Source organism: Lactuca virosa, chromosome 3, assembly GCF_052849685.1.
Source record: "Lactuca virosa cultivar CGN04683 chromosome 3, Lactuca_virosa_CGN04683_v6, whole genome shotgun sequence".
NCBI lineage: Eukaryota > Viridiplantae > Streptophyta > Magnoliopsida > Asterales > Asteraceae > Lactuca > Lactuca virosa.
The window spans coordinates 433,758,265-433,781,801 of NC_136428.1; the positions used below are offsets into that span (position 1 = coordinate 433,758,265).

At 32.8% G+C, this 23,537-nt stretch overlaps 2 protein-coding genes across 3 annotated transcripts; both read left to right on the forward strand.

Moving 5' to 3' along the window:
• The first annotated feature begins 12,790 nt into the window (after positions 1 to 12,790).
• On the forward strand, positions 12,791 to 18,966 carry LOC145167870 (protein SUPPRESSOR OF PHYA-105 1-like). 2 transcript variants are annotated; one of them, XM_079087135.1, is made up of 9 exons: positions 12,791 to 12,975; positions 13,601 to 14,461; positions 14,661 to 14,818; positions 14,896 to 15,580; positions 16,250 to 16,396; positions 16,484 to 16,801; positions 17,707 to 17,766; positions 17,855 to 18,311; positions 18,791 to 18,966. In XM_079087135.1, the coding sequence occupies exons 1-8, from the start codon at positions 12,940 to 12,942 to the stop codon at positions 18,032 to 18,034; spliced, it is 2,445 nt and encodes an 814-aa protein (XP_078943261.1). In that variant the 5' UTR covers positions 12,791 to 12,939; the 3' UTR covers positions 18,035 to 18,311; positions 18,791 to 18,966. The 2 variants fall into 2 exon arrangements, with proteins under 2 accessions (XP_078943261.1, XP_078943263.1); XM_079087137.1 differs by having other exon boundaries at positions 18,794 to 18,966.
• A 1,544-nt stretch (positions 18,967 to 20,510) lies between these two features.
• Positions 20,511 to 23,180, forward strand: LOC145167871 (Nucleotide-sugar transporter family protein). Its single transcript, XM_079087138.1, has 8 exons — positions 20,511 to 20,646; positions 21,269 to 21,352; positions 21,436 to 21,650; positions 21,733 to 21,811; positions 22,007 to 22,176; positions 22,258 to 22,444; positions 22,533 to 22,610; positions 22,703 to 23,180. The coding sequence occupies exons 1-8, from the start codon at positions 20,596 to 20,598 to the stop codon at positions 22,835 to 22,837; spliced, it is 999 nt and encodes a 332-aa protein (XP_078943264.1). The 5' UTR covers positions 20,511 to 20,595; the 3' UTR covers positions 22,838 to 23,180.
• Positions 23,181 to 23,537: the final 357 nt, after the last annotated feature.

The following is a 23,537-nucleotide window of genomic DNA, read 5'->3' on the forward strand; positions in this document are numbered from 1 at the left end:
CTCGGTATATTGGTCCTTTCAGGGTGACCGCCTGGGTGGGCAAGGTAGCTTATCGTTTGGAGCTACCTGCGGAGTTGAGTCAGATTCATGATACCTTCCACGTGTCTCAGTTGAGGAAGTGTATCGCTGATGAGACGGCTGTGGTTCCATTAGAGGACATTCAGGTGGATGCGAGCCTGAACTATGTTGAGAGGCCGATCACGATGCGAGATAGAAGGATCAAGACTTTGAGAAACAAGGAGGTGACATTGGTTCAGGTCCAGTGGCAACATCGAAAGGGTTCCGAGATGACCTGGGAGCCAGAGTTAGAGATGCGTGAGCAGCATCCGGAGTTGTTTGTGGAGTAAGACTTCGAGGATGAAGTCTGATTTTAGTAGGGGAGAATTGTAACATCCGGATTTCCAGGTATCTTAATTTATGTATTTATATTGAGTTTTGGAGAGGGACTCGGCGAGTAGGCGCTTAGACTCGCCGAGTAGAGCCGCACATTGTTGGACTGGATTAATGACTGGACTCGGCGAGTCCACGCTGTTTAATGAAACCCTAATTTCTCGGGTTTGGGACCTATTTAAAGGCCCTTATGGCCGTCATTTGAGGTCACCAGACCATAGAGAGAAACCCTAGAGTGCTTGACCGTTTTGAGAGAGAAAGGAAGCCATTCTTGACCTTGGGAGTGTTGTTTAGCAAGAAGAAGGAGGTACTAGCCAAGAGGAAGCATAGGAGGTTGCTATTCTATGGATTTGGAGCTAAGATCTTCACAATTTAGGTAGTAATTCGACTCTCCTTCTGCTCTTATGATGATCATATGGATTTAGGGTTTCTTAGACCCTTTGTTGGTTAGATTTGATGTCCAAATAGTCCCTTATGATGATGAGGCTTTAGATCTGGATCCATAGAGGTCCAGAGAGCCTTATTCATTAAGATGATTATGTTATGTGTTTAGGCAGAGGCTAGATCAGTGTATACGCGAGCGGGATATTATCCGTGACATCTGAGGTGAGTCTTCTCACTATACCTTACCTAGAGTAGTAATTAGAGTTATGTGACAGAGTATTTTGCATGTGTTTGTATGATGCGAGTTCTATGTGACGTATGTTATGCATGTTACAGAGTTAGGACCGAAAGGTCCACAGAGTTAGGGCCAGAGGGCCCACAGAGTTATGGGACCGGTGGGTCTCACAGAGATACTTTGACCAGAGGGTCAAACAGAGTTATAGCCTCGAGTGGCTAATATGTGTGGTGTGTGGTATTTTAGGGAACTCACTAAGCATTTATGCTTACAGTGTTGTGTTATGTGTTTCAGGTACCAGTGAGGATCGTGGGAAGGCGCCGGCTTGATCAGTACACACACGAGGAGTTTCTATTTTATGATCTTGGGATATGATGTTATGTTTTGACTATGTGAAACAATGGTGTTTTTATAACAATTATGGATGAAAATGTGTCTTATAAAATGTGAAAATTTATTTGAAAATTTGGGTGTTACAAATCCATGAAGTGAGTCAAATGAGCGTGGGTTTAATCCAATACTCGAATCCTTATTCCAGGAGTACTCATGAATGTTGTAGTAACTCTTACTATGTCCACTACCTTGGACATCTACAAACCCGATTCATGACAGTCGTGCCTTAATACCTACTTCCAACATATTATCGACTGTGGATGGTTTGAATAACTTAGTCATTCGAAAAGAATAACCTAATTATTCTGGAAGTCAAAACATGCAAAGTGAAACACAAGAATAATACTAATCACTCTATGGTCCCAAGCACCTTTGAGAGTAAATAGAACACCTTTTATTTAAACACCATATTGATTACTCATTATTCATTGTATAATGTTTCAAATAATCAACTTTATACTTGAATTAAAACAATAGTTGTCCCATGCTCCAAGCATGTAAACTATGTTTTCTAAACACTAGTCATGCCATACACCAAGTATGCACACTATGTTTATCTATGATCTTTACTTTGTGAAGTAGATCAATTGAACAGGATTCCAATGATGCTCATTTCACAATCCCTAATCTTTATCGTAAATGTAATAATTCCAAATTCCTACCATTTAACGAAATCTGTTAGATTCTAAACTTATATGCATTGATCCTCTCGTAATGACTATGCACAAAGTCACAAAGACTTGTCAACAATCATTACAGGGTATTCCAATGGAGATCAATTCCATGGAAACGAAGTCTCACATTCAAAGTACATTCCTTTGAACATCCTTCTTGCATTAAGTTTTCTAATCTTACACATATTTGAAGAACAACTTCCACCTATGGAAACCTTTCCAGATTCCCATTTTGACTATCACTTCTGAACAAGAGTTACCTCTTTTATGAATATGTCAATATGGTCCTTCCAAAATTAACAATATACTTCCAATTGTCCGTGAGCAACCAATCTTTGGTAAACCTTAGATTGTCCTCGACAATTGCTTAATCATTTTAGTCATATCCAATTCTAGACTTTTCCCTTCTTAATGCCCTGAGCATTTGGAAAATTTAGAAAGGATGAATATTATAGCACATGCAATCGATCCTATATCCGAAGCATATGGGACACGATTCATGATGTCTCACATAAAGACATGATACTAGACCAGTCTTTTGCTACAATATTTTTTATTTGTCATGTTTTCAAAATTTGACTATGAAGAGGGATGCCGTAATCATAATCGAATTTTGAAAATGCAATATATATAGAATTTCCTTAAGTCGAACCATTCCAACATAAAATTCATATATATATTTGACTAAAGATGATCAAAATCTCAATCTAAGCTTTTAGAATTGAAATGAAGTATAATTTCCTCTCCCTTAATTATAGCAAAACAACTTTTCCTAATTGAAACCTTTTGTTTTCTATAATTAACACTTAACATAATGATCATGCTCCCACCTACATGATATTATTAGCATATCAGTTATGCTCCCACTAGCTTTGACATGTATCCAGAAATCAGTTGGACTTCTAGAAATCAATACTTTATTGACTTTCTTACCAAAGTTCAGACTTCTGATACAAGATGCTTTGATAAAACTTTATCAAAATCATACACCTTTCCTTAGATAGCTCATATGTGTGTCTAAACAATTTTAGAACTATGAAAAGGGATTCCGTAATCATAGTCTCAATTTTTTAGACCTTTGCCACTTCTTACAAGTCCATGTTAGTGTGCCGGTTAACCACACACGCTCCACTAACGACTTTGAGAATGCAAATAACACACTTGCTATCTACTTAAAATCTACTTAGTGAAAGCGTTTCCTCACCATCATTTTCATGAATCGGAGAGAAACCTTATGACACTTAGATTTTATGGTGTATGTGTTCCTATCCATGTGAATTTGTCAAACCATAATCACAAGACAAGGTTAGTGACAAATCCAAACTCATATGGACCGAACTTGTGCAATCTTAATTTCTTGCCACTTGGCAGCACAAGGGCCTGCCATTGCTTCCAAGTTGTTATGCACCCAATGCAAAACCAACTTTAACTGGAATGGGCACAGAAACAGGAATATGTTAACATGATAGGTTATAAACCTCAAGTCGTGTGCTAGTGATAAACTACAGGTTTTATTCCTGATTAGATCTTGAAACTCTTTCAGGATCTTTTAGACTCCCACTGTCCTCTTGACATATAAGACTCTCTTGCCAAGAACCATTCCTTGACAAACAAATATTCAAGGGATAGTGCGGATTCTTATCAAGACAAACACTTCACACAATTGGCCTTAGTTGGTCTTTGTTTTATCCAAAACATCACAACTTACCAATTTCAAATGTACAAGAGTAGGACATCTTTTACTCTTACATTTGACTAGTGTTAATAAACCTTCTTTAAGATGTGTCACTCAAGTTACAATCTTGGAGTATGACTCTAAGACTTGTTTAGAAACGAAGTATGACTCATCTTCTTGATCTAACCATTCCTACAATTCAAGATTCCTCTTCTTAGTCATAAGAATGCACTAAGATGTCCTTAGAGGACTAATTGCGATATGGTTTCTTAATCATTAAGATGATCACAAACATGATACTAAAGTACTCTCCCATCTTTTCAGTTTTGAGAAACTTTTATCTTTCTGCCTAATTTGATTCTTCTCATTCGTTCTACCATACATTGAAACTTTTGCAATGTTTAAGAATTATACTTAAACTTGTAAGTATAACCATATTTACTAAACCTTAGTAAATCATGACGAATAGGCTTATCGATCTTTATGGTGGACTTGACCAGTGAACAAGAATGTGTACTCGATCCCTTAGTCCTTCACTTGACTCACATATACATGTAAACAAGGAATTAGTCTTAATTTTCCAAAGTTGAAAATTCTCATTCTTCATACAACTTGCATGATTCCAAGTTTCTACCCTACTAAAACGTGGGTGATGAGAATCTTTCCTTATTTGGTAAATTATGACACTACCGCAGTCGAAAGAATCAAATCCATTTTCCAATATTGCTATCAATGGAAACATATAAACAACAAATTCTCACAAATGCCACTGTAAGGATATTTTAAAATAAAATAAAATCTTTTCTTTTATTTTAGAACTTTGCGGAAAACCTTATCCTTACAATGCAAATGCATGTGAAAAACTATGTTGTTATATATTCCTAAGCAATCTATCACAACTCTTTAAGTAACAGCTCAAAATTCTTCCTTTAAGCTTCCTCTTCACTTTGGTTCTTAAGACATCAAAATGTGATCTAGTCACACCATGTAATATGAATCTCCAAATAGGAACTTAATAGAGTTAGATAATGGACTTTACCTGAAGTAGAGTCAAAACTTTTGACTTTACCATCCTTACAGACTATCAGGTAAATTTGGCCAGCTTCGCAACCAATGCCCCTTCCTTTGGAAATAGAAGGTTTGGGAAGTCGATCTTCTAATCAAATTTGCTTTTACCAATGCTCAAAATCATTGCTGACTCAGCAGCACCAAGCAAATAGGTAAGATCATTAAGGGTCAAGTCATGGTCTATCACATAGTAGTCCCAAAAGAACTCACTATGTGACTTAGAAAGTGATTGAACATCCAACTTTCTCAATACTTTGACACCCAACTCTCCCGGCTTGTCAATACGTGACTTCATCTCCAAGATATGATCACACATAGACCTTGCTTTCCAATAGGGCTTGAGTGACCTTGAACTTGTGGGTTAGGGAGAATAATTGGAGGGGGTGGAGGAAGTGAAATTCCAAGAGATTTGGGAAGATCATAGATGTCTAAACTAGACATCTACAATGGGAGATATTCAAGTTAGTTGATTTAAGTCCTTAATATAACACCCAATATGAAATATTAAGGCTAGGACCCAACACAATATTTTACAACTTGGAAGAGGGATGCCGTAATCCAAGCTATAAAATATTTGAAGGTAGGCGAATGACGATTCACCAATTTCCACCATGAAAAACGAAATAATTTATTAGGTTTTAATTGGTTTTGAAACTCCTATATCTTTTGAGATTCATTGAACTTTTCAATGGCATGTTTCAATCTCGATTGTGCCCTCTCAAATTTTGTGACTAGGATGCCGAGGATCATAAAACAAGGTGTGAATAACCATGCAAATTCACTTGGTACCCTTAATATTATCACCTAATCGATGTGCCGGTTAACCACACACGCTCCACCGATCTATGATAAACATTAAGTTACCCTTCGCCACTCTTACTAGTCCATGTTAGTGTGTCGGTTAACCACACACGCTCCACTAACGACTTGGTATGGTACAAAGTGTAAATTTCATGGGTTAGCACCAAATTCACATTTTTCCTAAGTAACTAAGATTGGGAATTTATAAGTGTTTAGTTACTTAGTATTTATCATTAATACTTTTAATGAAGGGAAAATTATAGTCCTGTCAAACCCGTTTGGCTAACGACCCTCCACCAGTCAAGGAAGCGGTGGGTGAGAGTGGACACCCATTAAACTGCCATTTTATAGGCAGTAACCTTATACCCCCCTTATAGACCGGCTTCGTGAATGAGGCCTACTAACGGTAAGACTGACTTTTACTCTTATACATATATATAAATATTAAACCTATAATATTATAATAGTATAAGGGTTGAATTTTAAACTATTAAAATTCTAAGGGTTTAACTTGGAACTAAAGTATTCATGGGGGGAAACTTTACAAATTCCAAAACTTGAAGGCAAGTTTTTGAACAATTCAAACACCTTTTCCAATTTCATAACTTATGAATTTAAAGTAGTTTTTAATAAAAACTCTTCAAGTTTCATAACTTGAGGACAAGTTATAGAAGATTTTAAAAAACATTTAAGGAAAAAAAACTCTTCATTTTCATAACCTATGAGTTTAAAGTAGTTTAATGGATAAACTCTTCAAGTTCCATAACTTGAGGACAAGTTATGGAAGACTTTAAAATCATTCAAGAAAATAAGACTCTTCATTTTTCCTAACTTATGGAAATCTTATGAGTTTTAAAAAATCATAAATGGGACTTTTCATATAACTTGAGGACAAGTTACAAAAACACATTTTATGAGCAACTTTAAGATTAATATGGATTGAAAACAAATTATCACATAACTTTTCTATTAATCTAGACTGACTCATAAGAACAAGACAATTCAAATCAAACTTTTTCATGAAATTAGCCTAACCATTAAACTAATACAAAACATGAATATATTGACAATTATCTTTGAAATTGGTTTAGCATGAACATTACCACATCAAAAACAGGTTTACAAGACCAAAAACAGCTTAGGGTAATGTTTCTAGTCCAATTCCAGCCTTAAAAGTCGAAAATATGCTGTCAGGGGGTCCTACTCGTCGAGTGCATGAACCAACTCGACGAGTTGGATGAATTTCTTCATGGACTCGGCGAGTTCATCAGTGGACTCGGCGAGTCCAGTGCCCAGACAGCCAAAATTTTCGATTTTTCAGCCATTTCAGCAAGTATAACATGAAAACAAGCCTTGGCTCTGATACCACTGTTGAGTTTTGGTATAATACAACATCCTATGGTGCACATACAACCCTAAATACCTTGGATCTATGTTTTCACTAATTATACATGCAAATGGTTTCCAAGGTATTGAACCTATAGCTAGCATGCAATTGTCATACAAACTACATAAAATACTAGATATTGTAACATACCTTTTTGTGTGGCTGGAAGTCTTGATGTATTTTGCCTTAAGAACTTAGCCCCAATAGTGTGGAAGCCTCAAATGAAGTCACAACACATCAAGGACAAAGGTAGGACTTGAGAGAGAATCTCCATGCACTCTAAAACCTTCATGAACTCCAAGAACATGCACACACACACTAAGGGTGACTAGGGGTGGCGGTTTTAGGTCATAACATATGTATTTATATGTGTTGAATTCTAAGAGTCATGGGTATAACCCAAACCCATATCTATGGATTTTATGATCCATGGTTCATGTGGCCCAACTCTTTATGTATCCATACATAAACTTGGTCCAACATGGATCATAAGCCCAACACATATAAATATAACTAATTACCATAATTAGTCCCCATAGATTTAATTAGTCTCTTTTAACCACTAAATTAATTCTTGATCAATACTAATTAAAACATATGATTTCATATTAATATATTATAACTTATAATATATTAATAAACCATAAATAACCTTCTCTCAAAAGTCCATCCTAACAAATTGTCCTGATGATATGCAACCCAAATGGACCATGCTACTCTCGGGTCGAATACATACCAATAATAGTTATGGGCTTAGACACCTAATCCAACAGGCCCGTGGCATAATGACAAGACTATGTGTGACACATAGCACCTTTATTGATTATGATAGATGTATGGATCACGATTATGTATGACATGTATGGATCAGTTGATATGTATGGTATGTGGTATTTGGGGAACTCACTAAGCTTTGTGCTTACGGTTTTCAGTTTTGGTTTCAGGTACCTCCAGTTTTCAAATAAAGGAGCTCGGGACGATCGCAGCGCATACACCCATGTATTTCCGTAATATGTGATCTTTGGGATTAGACTCTGATATTAGTTTTAATTGAAATGTTTTAGTGTCTGGAACAAAGTTATTAAGTGTTTTTCCTATATTAAAAATGAAATTTTTACCTTGGATTTTTGGGTTGTTACACTTTTGGTAAGCTCTCACAATATTTTATTGTACATTAGATTTTAAGAAAACACGTGAAAAAACATATGCACCAATCCAATACATATGTACAGTGAAGTAATGATATCAGTGACAAGCTTAGCGTTCCAATTGAACCATGATGCTTTATTAATCTCATAGTATAACTATAATTACATATAACAAATTCTGATTAAGAATCCATCCTAACTACAATTACATATAACAAGCTCCCAATTTTTTTCAAGTAAACTTTCAAAAAAAAAAAAAAAAAAAAAACTTATGCATTTGACTGATGCATTGTTTTTTTTATTTGTTTCACAGAAACATGATTGAACTTTTAAAGCTCTGTTTTTTCATTAATTGACATTGAGTAATAAATTATCTATTAATTGATTGAGAGTTGTGACTTACGGAGAATACGAGAGGAGACGAAACGAGAGAAGAATGTGTTAATCGGAGCAACGATGTGAAAGATGGCGTCGACAGCTACAAATTTACATGATGAAGCTACAAATTTATGAATCAGTCAAGCGGTGGTTGTCGGATCATCGATTATAGCGATTGATGTAAGAAACCGACGACCTTGTTGCATCAATCAAGTGTAATCAGAAGATAAATCAAATTTGAGGGTTGTTATTGAGTTTGTTAGTTCGTTCTCATAATTTGGGTTCGTTGTTGATCTTTCTCTCTCTCTCTCTCTCTCTCTCTATATATATATATATATATATATATATATATATATATATATATATATATATATATATATATATATATATATATATATATATATATATAGAGAGAGAGAGAGAGAGGGTTTAATTGAGAAAAAAAGGTTGAGAATGAGGGAATGAATCTGGACCACTTATTTCGAATCTGCCGCTTAAGCGCTCCAACGTACCGGACCGACGGAACATGTCATATTCATATATGAATATGTATATTCGTATATGAGTAAGTGTATTCATATATGAATATGGCGGCAGTGGGTGGTGACGGAGGTTGGTTGTGGTGGTGGCGGATGTGGCAGTGATGGTCGATGGTAGTGGTGGTGGTAGTTGGTGGCGGATGGAGGTGGTGTATTCATATATGAATACACATATATTTATATTCATATATGAATATTACGCATCCTCTGTCAGCCGGGTATGCTGGATCGTTTGCGACAAAAATAAATGATTGGCTGAGAATGATTTCCTCTTTCTCAACATTTTTTATTTTCTCAATTGAACTTACTTCTCTCTCTCTCTCTCTCTCTCTCTTCTCTCTTTATATATATATATATATATATATATATATATATATATATATATATATATATATATATATATAGGGTCCGATTCCGGTGATGACTCTTTTTAAAGTGAGGACTCGTGAGGACACCTTAAAAAAATTGAAAAAGAATCTAAAAAAAAAATACAAATCATAAAATCGAGCATAGTACTATATCCGTGAGAAAAAAAAATTGGAAAAAAATTTTGCATCATAAAAATTGAATCATGGATCATAAAAATGATCCATGCTTCAATTTTAATGATCCAAAAAAAAAATTTCCCAAATTTTTTTTTCTTTACGATATAGTACTATGCTCGATTTTATGATTTGTATTTTTTTCAGAATTTTTTTCAAGTTTTTGAACACTCACTTTAAAACGAGTCCTCACCCGATATATATATATATATATATATATATATATATATATATATATATATATATATATATATATATATATATATATATATATATATATATATATATATATAGAGAGAGAGAGAGAGAGAGAGAGAGAGAGAGAGGTAAGTTCAATTGAGAAAATAAAAAATGTTGAGAATGGGGGAATCGTTCTCAGCCACTCATTTATTTTTGCCGCAAAAGCCTTTGTTGTACCAGCAGAAATGGATAAGGAATACACATGTGTTTCCAACAAAACATGTTTCCTTAAACTATGCTAATCATTACCTTAATATATACAAAAACATAGGTTTTTTTTGTTTTTTTAATTTTTAAGAAGCTATTTATATCGAAAAATGATTTTAAATATACCAAAATTTATGATTTTTTATTCTCTACAAATAGACATCCATATTGATATACTTTTAAGATAAAATAAAAAATTTATTTTTTTTATATTTTCAGCTATCGTTATTCATAAGTGAATAAAAATGCATCAGATTTTTGTTACAGTACATTCGTTATTCACTTATGAATAAAAATATATAATTAATTTTTTTTACAGTTTAAGTATCATTTATACTACTTATTCATATATGAATAACAAATTAACTGTAACAAAAATCTGATAAATGTTTTATTCATATATGAATATAAAATATGACGACAACTAATACAAATTTTATTCATATATAAATATAATATATGATGAAAGATGATGTAAAAAATATATTTTAAGTAAGAAAACTTTATTGCGTGTCATATTCATATATGAACGGTACTTAAACTATAAAAAAAAAGTTATGCATGCGTTTTATTCATAAGTGAATAATGAATATACTGTAATAAAAATCTGATAGATTTTTTTATTCACTTATGAATAACGAGAGCTGAAACTCTAAAAAAAATAAATTTTTTATTTTATCTTAAAAGTAGGGATGAGCTTTGGAACCGGAACCGGTTTTCCTATATTATAAGAACCGGGAACCGGACCGCCGGTTCTAGCGCCGGTTCCGGTTCCGGTCCCGGTTTTTCGGTTATTTTTCAAAGTAGAACCGGTTGAAATACTATAGATTATATGTTATCTTCTGGAGCTTGTAAATGATTCAATATTTAACCAAATTATGACTTTTTACATTCTAGATTGAAGTACAAACACTAAATTACATGATGAAAAAAGAATCAAGTAATTCCGACTTCATATGAGTGAGTTATGCGCATTTTAAAAGCGGAGACAGATTTAAAAAAATAAAAATAAAAAATGCTGAAACAGAAAAAAACGCAGCATTGATATGTTGTCTTCCGGGGTCTATAACTGATTCAATATCTAACCAAAATATGTGTTTTTATAGTCTAAAATGAACTACAAACACCAAATTACATGCTGGAAAAAACATTAAGTAATTACGACGTCATATGAATGAGTTATAAACATTTAAAAAATGGGACATATTCAAAAAACAAAAAAATAATGCTGAAATAAAAAAAACGCAACATCGATATGCTTTCTTTCGGTGCATGTGTCTGATTCAATATCTAACCAAAACATATGTTTGTACCGTCAAAAATGAATTACAAACTCCAAATGACATATTGGAAAAAAATCAAATAATTTCGACTTCATATGAGAGAGTTATGTGCATTTTAAAAAATGAAAAAAAATGTCAAACCGGTTCCGGTTTTCATAAAAATGGAGAACCGGTAACCGGACCTATTACCAATTCCGGTTCCGATTCCGGTTCGGTTCCGGTCCGGTTCCGGTTCCGGTTCCGGCGGTTCTAATGCTCATCCCTACTTAAAAGTATATCAATATGGATGTCTATTTATAGAGAATAAAAAATTATGAATTTTGATATATTTAAAATAATTTTTCGATAATAATGGCTTTCTAAAAATAAAAAAAACGAAAAAAAATATGTTTTTGTGTATATTAAGGTAATGATTAGCATAGTTTAAGGAAACATGTTTGGTTGGAAAACACATGTTTATCCGTTATCCATTTCCGACGGTACGCCTAAGTGTTTTGCGGCAAAATAAATGTGTGGCTGAGAATGTTCCCCCATTCTCAACCTTCTTTTTTTCTCAATTGAACCCTCCTCTCTCTCTCTATATATATATATATATATATATATATATATATATATATATATATATATATATATATATATATATATATATATATATATTACAAAGATCTAATATATATGTTATATTATCTTTAAACAAGTATTTTAGATATGTAATTATTATTAAGAAATATTATATTCACCATTAGGATATGAATGTTTTTCAGAAAATAAATAAAATATTAAATGACAAGTGTATAAATGTTGGGAGATATTTGGACCATCGGAGTGGGTGGCCAATGGTTAGCATGTGGCCCAATGATGCCAAGGAGTGGGCAGCCAATGGTCAGCATGTGGCCCAAAGTTCGTAAAAAGAGAAACGGTTCAAGTTTTTGATCATTATCATTTAGCAAACGATGTGGAATCTAAGAAATTCAAAATAAAATAATATAACTTTTTGGTATATTTTACAGTAATAATAAAATTTTGCCATTATATTGGTTTTTACAATGTAGTTTTTTTTATTCATGTATATGTGATTTTTTAAAGAAAATTGTTCCATATCACATCCATTTTTAGTTTTTACTATAAATAAGTTTAAATTGTTTTATCTGTATTTATCATACTTGTTAATATGTATAATTCCTTTTTTTTTAGAACTTCAAGATATACATATCATTTAAATTCAATTTAATATGTTTCCTATCTAAAACCAAATTGAAGAAGAACATATCATATTATAACTTTTTATTATTTTAGATAAATATTTATTATTGTTTATTGTTTATAAAAGATAAAAGATATATTATAGTTTATACATGAGATGTACAATGTATCAACGACATACACAACACACAAATAAAAAAGAACTGACATGGTCAGATATTTTCTTAGATATTTTGAGACAGTGTTCTGTGTTCTTGAATATCGTGCTTTCACCATTGCTTTAATTCTCGATCAAAAACAGTTGATCCAAAAATGCAACTAAAGAAATTGCTATCGTTCGTCTGCACTTTACCGGCATTCTCTTTTCTTCCTTTTCTTCCATTGATAAAGGTATGAAAGCTTCTCCAGAGGTCACTGATTCATTACAGGTAAGAAACAATATTTTTTTTTGTTAATTTCTTTCAGGTTTTTGGTTTTATCTTTTCTATCCTCTCATTGATTAGTCATTGCAATTTTGCTGTAGATTTCCGTGATTTAGCTTCTGACTTTGTAACAGTGTGTCTATTCTATTGATAATCTCATGGACATGAATGAAATCAAACTACAGATTCCTTACAAATTGCGATTTGCAAATATGACTATATGAGAATGTAAATTTCTTCGAATTTGAAACATGGACATATTTAATATTATTAAGGGATTTTTACTGTTTACTGTAAGCAGTCATTTGTCTAATAAATTTGTGAAGCTTATGGATAATTTTGTATGTATCTAATCACTATCATTAAACTTTTTGAAAAAGATTGCAAGTAAATTCCAAACCCTAAACCCATAATCATAATGATAAGCAAACTGGCGAGTAAAATTACTTATGAAGCTCATCAATTCCAAATGTTAAATGAATATATAGATCATTTTCAGTTGTAAAATAGTGGTCATTGACTTGTAAATTTCAGAATGTATCTATATACTCTAATTCTTGCAACGAGTGCATCTTTTATAAGGTTTACATTCTAATCTATATGATCTAAATTTGGTCATTATTTGTAATAGTGTCATGCTGAAAGTTCAAGTCAAACTAATACAAGACTCCTTGGTACAAGTGACATTGGACACTTTGGTGTTGAGACAAATGTGACAAATTATGGCCTCATGAACCCAAACATTGCAACCACTTCAGGCACAAGGGATATTAGGCAAGGATCAAGGCATTGTTTGTCAAGCATGCCTTTAAATCCTGAAAGTGTTACAGCTAGGTTTAATAATGAACAAGAGAATGAAGATCTTCCTAAAGAACAACCATCTGACCAGTTAATGGATAGTAACATCAATAAGAGGTTAAAGGTATCAAGCTCAATGAACTTGTCTAATTTCCTTTTTAGGCAATCTAGAAAGGGAAAAGGGTTTTTGTGCAAAAGTTCAGAGATCTCTGATGAGCCCAATGTTGCAGAAATGACCAATAAAGATTTCATGGGCAGAATGAGTTTTAATGGATCATTAAAGTTAAGTGAAATGACTCTTGATTTCCCTCAAGAAAGTGCATACAAAGGGATGAACTTGAGGAAGTGGCTAAAACACAATTCTATACAAGTGAATAAAGCTGAGAGGCTGCAGATATACAGACAGGTTGTTCAGGTTGTCGATATGACACACTCTCAAGGAAATGCCTTGCAAGATTTATGGCTTTCAAATTTCAGTTTGTTGCCATCAAATGAGATCATTTATTTTGATTCTTCAACAAATTATGAAGTAATAAATAGTGGTCAAAGTAATGGAAAACATATTCAACAAGGGAGAGAGTCATACTCTGTAACTATTGAACTTGAAAAAAAATGGTATGCTTGTCCAGAGGAGCTCTATGGAATGGAATCATTATCAGCAAATATCTACAACCTTGGTGTTCTCTTATTTGAGGTGACAAGGCTATTCTCTTTCATTCTTATATACTCTTATCATAGCAATATTTGTTACTTGCATTATAAACCATTTTAAAATGTTCTGATTCAAAGCTACTTACTTTTATAGTTGACATTTGTTTAAGTATTTCATAATGTAGCTTCAGTGAAACAATGATGTTTATGATCTTACACTAATTTACCCTTTTACCCTCCAGTTACTCTCCTCATTTGCATCATTAGAGATGCATTCTGCAGCAATGTCAGATTTACAATACCGGATCCTTCCACCAAGTTTCATTTCTCAAAATCCACAAGAATCTGCCTTCTGTCTTTGGCTCCTTCATCCTCACCCTTCATCTCGCCCAACAACAAGGTATTCTCTCTCTCTCTTCCAACATTTTATCAAATCTTTCAAAACTTTTTAATTTATAACATTTAAATCTGTATCAGGGAAATCCTACAATCTGAGTTATTAAGTGGAACCAAAGAATTTTACTCCAAGAACACGTATTCTCCAATTATAGACAAGACCAAAGATTCTGAGTTTGAGATTTTACTTAATTTTCTAGTTTTATTAAAGGAACAAAAGGAAAAACACGCGTTGGAGTTATATAAAAATATCCAGTTGTTAGAAACCGATATCAAGAGTTTTCAGCACGTGTTTTATGGTTCAAATACATTCGAGACAAGAATGAAGACAAACATCAGTCATCTTGAAAGTGCTTATTTTAGCAAGAGGTCCCAACTCCAACTTCCTACCATTGTCTCTAATGACCGAAATGACCTCGACCTGTTAGGGAATCATGAAAGGTGCTGTGATGATTTTTTAAAGGGTGTATGTAAGTTTATAAGATATAGCAAGTTTGAGGAATGTGGGAATTTAAAAATCGGGAATCTTTTGAATTCTGCAAATGTGATTTGCTCTTTGAGCTTTGATCGTGATGAGAACTACATTGCTGTTGCTGGTGTCTTGAAGAAAATAAAGATTTTTGAATTTGATTCACTTTTAAATGATTCTGTTGATGTTAATTATCCTGCTGTTGAGTTGGTGAATGATTCAAAGCTTAGCTGTGTTTGTTGGAACAAGTACCTCAAGAATTATTTGGTGTCAGCTGATTATGATGGTGTGCTTCAGGTATGTGTTCTTTAATGAGGGTATTTTGGTCTTTTAATAAAAAAACGGAAGAACGGAGAATTGAATTCCTTCCAATCACCCTTAGTAATGGTGAAATCCATCAAACATGGAATTTGAAGGAATCTTCAATTGGAAGGAATGGAATATGTCAGAGGGAATTGTAATATGCCGTTCGTTTGGTTGGCAAGAAATGGAATGGAATTCAATAATTTTTAGATTTTTATGTGAATCTTAATTCTTTTCTTTCTATTTATTTCAATATGTATTAACGAGGGTATTCTGGTATATTAATTAAAAAAAAAAAGGAAGAACGGAATTGAATTCCGTCCATTTGGAAACCAAACACACCATGGAATGGAATCTTGAATTCCAAATGCGTCAGACAGACTTCATCAAAATCCATGAATCAAACATGCCTTTTAGGGGCTGTTTCTTTTTTACAAAGTGGCTGAATGGCAATCACAATGAGACTAAATGACCATTTTACCCTTCGTCTATTAATGACAATGATGTTTGTCCGAATAAAGTGTTATACACAAAGTCTGTTTATTTATTGAACCAAAATAAACCATGTCAACGAGACTAAATGACCATTTTAGCCTTGGTCTATAAATGACACCGATGTGTTTCTTTTTTTTTTTTTTATGTTACTTCTTTTCTCTCAAACAGGTGTGGGATGCATTCATTGGTCAAGGGTTATCTCATTATATAGAACACCAAAGAAGGGCATGGTGTGTTGATTTTTCTCGTGTGGACCCCACACAATTTGCCAGTGGCAGTGATGATTGTTCAGTCAAGTTATGGAGCTTAAACGATGTAATTCTCTCTCAGTACTAATTTTAATATTTTAAACATCAAAAAGCTTTTTTTTTTTAAAAAAAACTTTTAATTTGTTTTTTACAGAAAAAATCAACATGCACAATCAGAAGTGCTGCTAATGTGTGCTGTGTACAATTCTCTCCATGTTCTTCACATCTATTGGCTTTTGGATCTGCTGATTACCAGATACACTGTTATGATCTTAGACATGTAAAGATTCCATGGTGCACGTTAGCAGGACATGAAAAGGCTGTAAGCTATGTGAAGTTTTTGGATTCCGATTCCGTTGTTTCTGCATCTACTGATAATACATTGAAGATTTGGGACCTGAAAAAAACCAGTTTAGAGGGGATTTCTACTGATGCTTGCTGCATGACCTACAAAGGTCACACTAACCAAAAGGTTAACACCCTTTGTGTATTATAGCATCCTACTTTCATTTCTTTTTTGTACTTTCACATTTTTTTGAAAATCTATCCAGTTATAATTGTGAAATTGCTTTGTAGTTAGATGACATTGCTATAATTAGGTAGAATTTTCAAAGGACAATACTGTAATAGGAAAAAATAGTAGGATGCTAATCATGCTATAAAATATAAGCAACAATTCAGTGGAAGTTAGGCACCCTTATGTGGAAATTTCAAGCATCTAATAATGGTTTTTAATATGATATCCAAGGATTAAAAGCAAGAAATAGCAATACACTTTCTTTTTTATTTGTGTATCATAGCATCCTACTTTTAGTTCTTTCTATTACAGCATTATACTTTCAGTTCTTTTCTTTTAAAGGCATTGCACTTTGTAACATCTGCCCATTTATAGCATTGTACTTTCAACTTCTTTCTTAATAAAACATTCTACTTTAAAAAAAAAATCTTACTTTTAATAGTGAAATTTGATTCGTATTTTGATGGCATAAATATTGTTGGAAGTATGATGCTATAACAAACAAATCAATAGGAGGGCGACACCCTTATGTGAAAATTTCAAGCATCTAATAATGGTATTTAATAAAATATTCAAGGAAAAAAAAATGCAAGAATTGATAACGCATTTTTACTTTTTTGTGTATGATAGTATCCTACTTTCATTTATATTTATTACAGCATAATACTTTTTTTTACTTATCAAGGCATTGTGTTTTGAAAAATCTACTTAATTGTAGCATTGCATTTTCAATTTCTTTCTTATTAGGTCATTATACTTTGTAGAATCTAGCTATTATTGGGTAGATTTTTCAAAGTATTCTGTAATAGGAAAAATATATATATTCCAAATCTGACCCTTTCCTTTTTCTCCTTATTCAGAACTTTGCTGGCTTATCTGTTCTTGATGGATATATAGCATGCGGTTCTGAATCCAATGAGGTATTAGAATTATTACTACTCAAACTATTACAATTTAATTACATTATATCAAATTAAGGATTTTTTTATTTATTCCTTTTCTGTTCAGGTTTATGCTTATCATAAAAGTTTCCCAATGCCAATTACTTCCTACAAGTTCGGAACCACTGATTCCATTTCCGGTGGTAACAATGGAGAGTTTGTTTCCAGTGTTTGCTGGAGGGAAAAATCAAATATGATTGTTGCTGCCAATTCAGGTGGACATATAAAGGTTCTGAAAATGTTGTGAAGGGCCTATCTATGTTCACTAATTTTACAATTCTAGCCTCCCAAACTTCAGGCCTGCTATAAGCAGTAATGTGGAAATGACTAGTTTGCCCTTCAACCCAAAAAAAAACAATTCCATATAGTCATAAACGATATTAGCAAGAAAAAGTGGTGGGAATTGGCGGCATTAATCTGGAATTGTTGCCGGAAAACCATAAACGCAGTCAGACTTCCGGCAACTTCTACCACCTGAAAAGAATTTCCGGTCAGAAACATGAAGGAAATGTCTTCGGAATCAGGTAAAGATGCAACTTTTTTTTTTTTTTTTTTTCAGTTTTGTTATTGAAAATATTACAAGATAGGAGATTTATGTATGTCAGATTAAATCATATCTTCTTTTATTAATATGAGGAAATAATGGTTTTTTTTTCATGGGGCTAAATGCAATTAACCCTATTCTGTTAAACCTGAAAGCAAATCAGCAAGTTTTGATCAAATCGATCAACATCAAATATTTTCGGGGTTTGGGATGAATAGATTTTCATTTTTTACTAATTAAGACATTATAGCATTTTACTTATACAATTTTTTTTGCTTATTAGGACATTGTAGTTTGAATAATCTACTCAATTATGGCAGTAAAAATTGCTATATTTAGGTAGAATTTTCAAAGTATAATGTTGTAGTAGGAAGAAATAAAAGTAGGATGCTATCGTAAACATATAAATAAAAGTATGTTGCTATTTCTTGCAATTTAACCCTTTTCTGTGAATCCCAGAAGCAAATGAGCAAGATTTGGTCAAATCTGATTAAGATTTGTTAGTCAACATCAAGGATAGTTCACAGCAAGGCAGTTAGGATAAAATGTTAGAAAGGTTTATTGTTTTTTGTGATTATCTTTGTTTGTAATTAAATGATTTTGATGTAAGCTTAGTATTATCTCAAGTTCCATGATTGATGATTGATATGGATTTTTATTTACACGTAAATTTTTTTCTAAATAAATATTAATAAAAAAGTTTGGCCTTCTACAGTTTTTGAGGTACGATTTACCCTTTCTATCATTAGTACATAAACATGCAATAAAGTATGCAACGTTCAAATTAACAAGGAGTGGTTGTACTTCTAAACATTTTCTTTTGGATAACCGATAAAAGAAACAATAACTTTTTTTGTATGAGTTGATGTGGGTGAGTTTGGATTGACTTGTAAACATTTTCTTGTTTGATTTTAAACTTTTTATAACGACTATTGTGTTAAATATGATTTACAAAATTATATTATTACAATAACTTTTAGTTTTTAAATAAAACGATTTAGAAGATTATATAACTTGACTTTAAACAAGTTGATTTTTCATCGAATTATTGTAGCTAGTTCCTGTCGAATTTCTAGGTATAGACATTGATTCCGCGGAGGTGAGTTTCGAGGGCTCCACGGAATCGACTTAATTTCCGAGGAACTGATGTGGGAAAAAAAACATTCTGAAGATCCATTTCGCAGAGCTACCTCCGAGGAATGAACTCATTTCGTGGAGGCAGCTCCGCGGAATGGATCTTCAGGATTTTTTTTTCCACATCGATTCTTTAGGGCTTATACTCATTCCGCGGAGCAAAAGTTCATTCCTCGGAGGTAGCTCTGCGGAATTGTTCTTAAGATAATTTTTTTTGCCACATCGATTCCTCGGAGCTTATACTCATTCCGCGGAATCCATGTCTATACTTGAAAATTCGATTTTTTGTGTCTATTTTTTGGAACTCAACCCAAAAAAATGTCTATATCTGGCAAAATCCCCAACTTTTTTTTTTTGTATATATCTGATTCTTTTTACCGACCTTACAAGCAAATCATATTGGTTGTTATTTTTAATAAACCGTTGGAAATTGACGGACTTTTGATCAACTAAGACTAGTCGGTGTGGGCACCGACGTTTTTAGAAGAAAAAAAGAAGAAAACGGGCGTTATAGGATGTTGTACTGGTAACGGGAAGCAATGTGCATGCTTATAACGTGCAAAAACAGGGAGGGGTGTGTTTGTGCCGTTATAACGAGCAAAAACGCCCCCAAGGCGTTGCCCACACCTAACAACCTAAGGGGTTTAGAATTGCAATTAGAAACCGATTATTTGATTAATGCATTTTCAAAACACAAATAATCAGGCTTTACTGTTTGACAACTCCAAAACTGATTATGAGTATTGACAACTCCAAACATTGTTGCTACGTGCTATCATTGAAGAATGACAAATGACATCAAAATATCATATTTTATATAAAATTTGATGTTTTATTAAAGAAATGTCATTTTTGACATGTAATTAAAAAACAAACTTTTATAGGATCTTTATATTATTTATAGTTGTAAAAAAGAAAAATACCTTTAAATGTATTCTTTAAACCATTATCTCGAAATTAAAAACAGATTAAAGATATAAGGTGTGTGTTTCATTTTGGTATTATTTGGTTAATTGTTAGTTTAATGGTAAAAGAATAGATTTGGTTTATAGAAAAATGGTACAAGTAGCGCGTAGCATACTTTCTGTCGGTATGCAAATCAACAACCGGAGAAATCGCCGGAGAATGAGATGCAGTGGTACGTCGTCGCATCGCTCCTCACAGTTCTCACCAGTTCTCAGGTACATTTCGCTCTCCTAGAACCCTAATTTCCACTTCAAATCGCAAATGAACACACTTCTTTCCATGTAATTTGCGTTTTACAGCACACTTAAACCGAATCAACGTCTGTTTTTGTCATTTTGATTTTGAGCGTACTGATTTTGTTTTTTCGTCATTGTTGCTTCGAGATTACTCAAATTTAGTAGAGTTTGAACTTATTATCCAATTTTGTGCGAATTTAGTTAGGTTTCACGTGATGATTCATAGCCAAATGGTTACGAAATTAACTAATAAGTTGCTTCTGAGATTTAATGTTTATTGCTGCAATAAATATCTTGCATCTTTCACAGCATTGTTTTACTGGTTTGATCCGGGATGGGGATGGGGGAATTGTTGCCAGAAATCTCTTACTTTCCAAATAATGTGTTTTCATGATGATTTTGTGATGATTTGGATCTTCTCCTTTACATCCTGATATTCTAACGAGTAATCAATTTCGACCATTGCATCTGCTTTAGCAATTAGGGTTTCCTAATGCGGAGGTGTGAGAACTCTTGAGACATTCCATGATTTTGGATGTAGAACATTATGATGTTTAATTTTCTCAGCTACTAATTGCACACTTTCTATTTCATCAATCAGGGAATTTTGACTACATTGTCACAGAGTAATGGGGGATACAAGTATGACTATGCAACTATTCCTTTTCTTGCTGAAATCTTCAAGGTATTTATTTCTTCATGTGACTAGATATAATTTAAGCGCTATTTCATGATGAAGAACCTAATTACATTCCTTTGGAATTGCAGCTTATTGTGTCCAGCATCTTCCTATGGAGAGAGTGTAAGAAATCACCCCCTCCTAGAATGACAACAGAATGGAAGAGTGTTCGTTTATACCCAATCCCCTCTATTATATACCTCATCCATAACAATGTTCAGTTTGCAACCCTCACATATGTTGATACATCCACATATCAAATACTTGGAAATTTGAAAATTGTCACTACAGGAATATTATTCAGGTAAGTTCCCCGATCTTTTTGTTTAATTCATTTGCACTTAATGGTGGTTGTTATTAAATTATGAAATTGTTTAATTTTTTAGGCTGTTCTTGAAGAGAAAGCTCTCCACATTGCAGTGGATGGCAATAGTTTTATTGGCTGTTGGAACAACCACAAGTCAGGTACTAATAATATCTATCACCAGCATTGTGTTTGTGTTTTCTCCTTTTGTATCAATCACATGAGATAAATTCTATCCAACATAAGCTTTTAGCTGATATCTGCAAAAAGTTTTTTACTTTTTTTGTTGAAAATATAATAATTAAGAGTAGATATTGATAAACTTCATTAAGGACATAATTGCTTTGTTTATATAGGTTAAAGGATGTGGAGGAGCATCTTGTGAGTCACTCTTCTCATCCCCAATCCAAGGGTACATGTTAGGTGTGTTGTCAGCTTGTCTTTCAGCATTAGCCGGTGTTTACACTGAATTCTTAATGAAAAAAACTAACGACAGTTTATACTGGCAGAATGTTCAACTCTACACGTAAGCTTTTTATTCCTTTTTTTTTTTTTTTTTTTTTTATAATAAATATGACAATAAATGTTTTATTTATTTTTCATTCAGGTTTGGTGCAATTTTTAACATGGCAAGACTTTTTGCGGATGATTTTAGAGGAGGATTTGAGAAAGGAGCATGGTGGGAACGCCTCTTTAATGGCTACACTATTACAACATGGTTGGTGGTGTTGAATCTTGGTTCCACTGGTTTACTAGTCTCATGGTTGATGAAGTATGCTGACAACATTGTCAAGGTTTGACTTTTTGACTTCCAATTTATTTAAAACATTTGACTCTTCTCTTAATTAGTTATTGCTCAATTATATTATTATATGATTGCAGGTGTATTCCACATCAATGGCTATGCTACTCACAATGGTTTTGTCTGTGTTCCTCTTTACTTTCAAACCAACATTACAAGTAAGTAACACTACTCACTCTTGACAATTTAATTTATAAATTATCAATTAATGAAATTGTACACATTAAAACTTATATATTTTTCTTTGTAGCTTTTTTTGGGTATTATTATCTGCATAATGTCGTTACACATGTATTTTGCACCTCCAACCACACTTGTTGACTTGCCTCTGAAGTCAACGCCTGTTGAAGTTTTAGTAGACCGAAGAACAGATACAGATTCTTGATTCATCTTCTTCTTCAAAATAGACAATTATTTGGTATTTGGTAGGTTGATGCTATTTTTTTTTTTTTACTCATTTGAACCATAAATATTTTTCTATTCCATGATGTAATTGATTTTTAGTACAATATTTGATCCAAAAAGAAAAAGTACAACAACCCATTTGATTACTGTGGGGTATGCAAGTATATGCATGGATATGATATGAGGTAGACGGTTGACACTTGTTTATATTAAAATTCCAATGTTTTTGATTGATGTTAGAAACGATATCGTTTTAAAAACATGTTGTAGATTAAAGTTATATTAAAAAATGTAGATGTGGAAAATGTGTAATTTTGTCTTAAGATTTGTTAAACATGAAGCCATGACCTTTTAATTTCTCACAAGGTATAAAATAGATGCTTTGAAAAAAAAGAATATCTATCAACGAACTGTGTCAACTTGTAAGTTTTAAAAGCATCATTTTTTCTATTTAGTTTGATACTTTGATACATATGCTGTTCTAATTTTGTATTATATTTGTATAAATTTGGATAAAGTTATTCTATTATTTGAATTAAATGTTTTTGTTACCTGTATATGTTATATTACCATGTGTAGTTTGAACCAATATAGCAATGAACTTTATCAAACTAGACACTTTATTTATTTATCTTTACCTGTGATAGCAATCAACTAATATTTCAATTAATTTAAGTTGA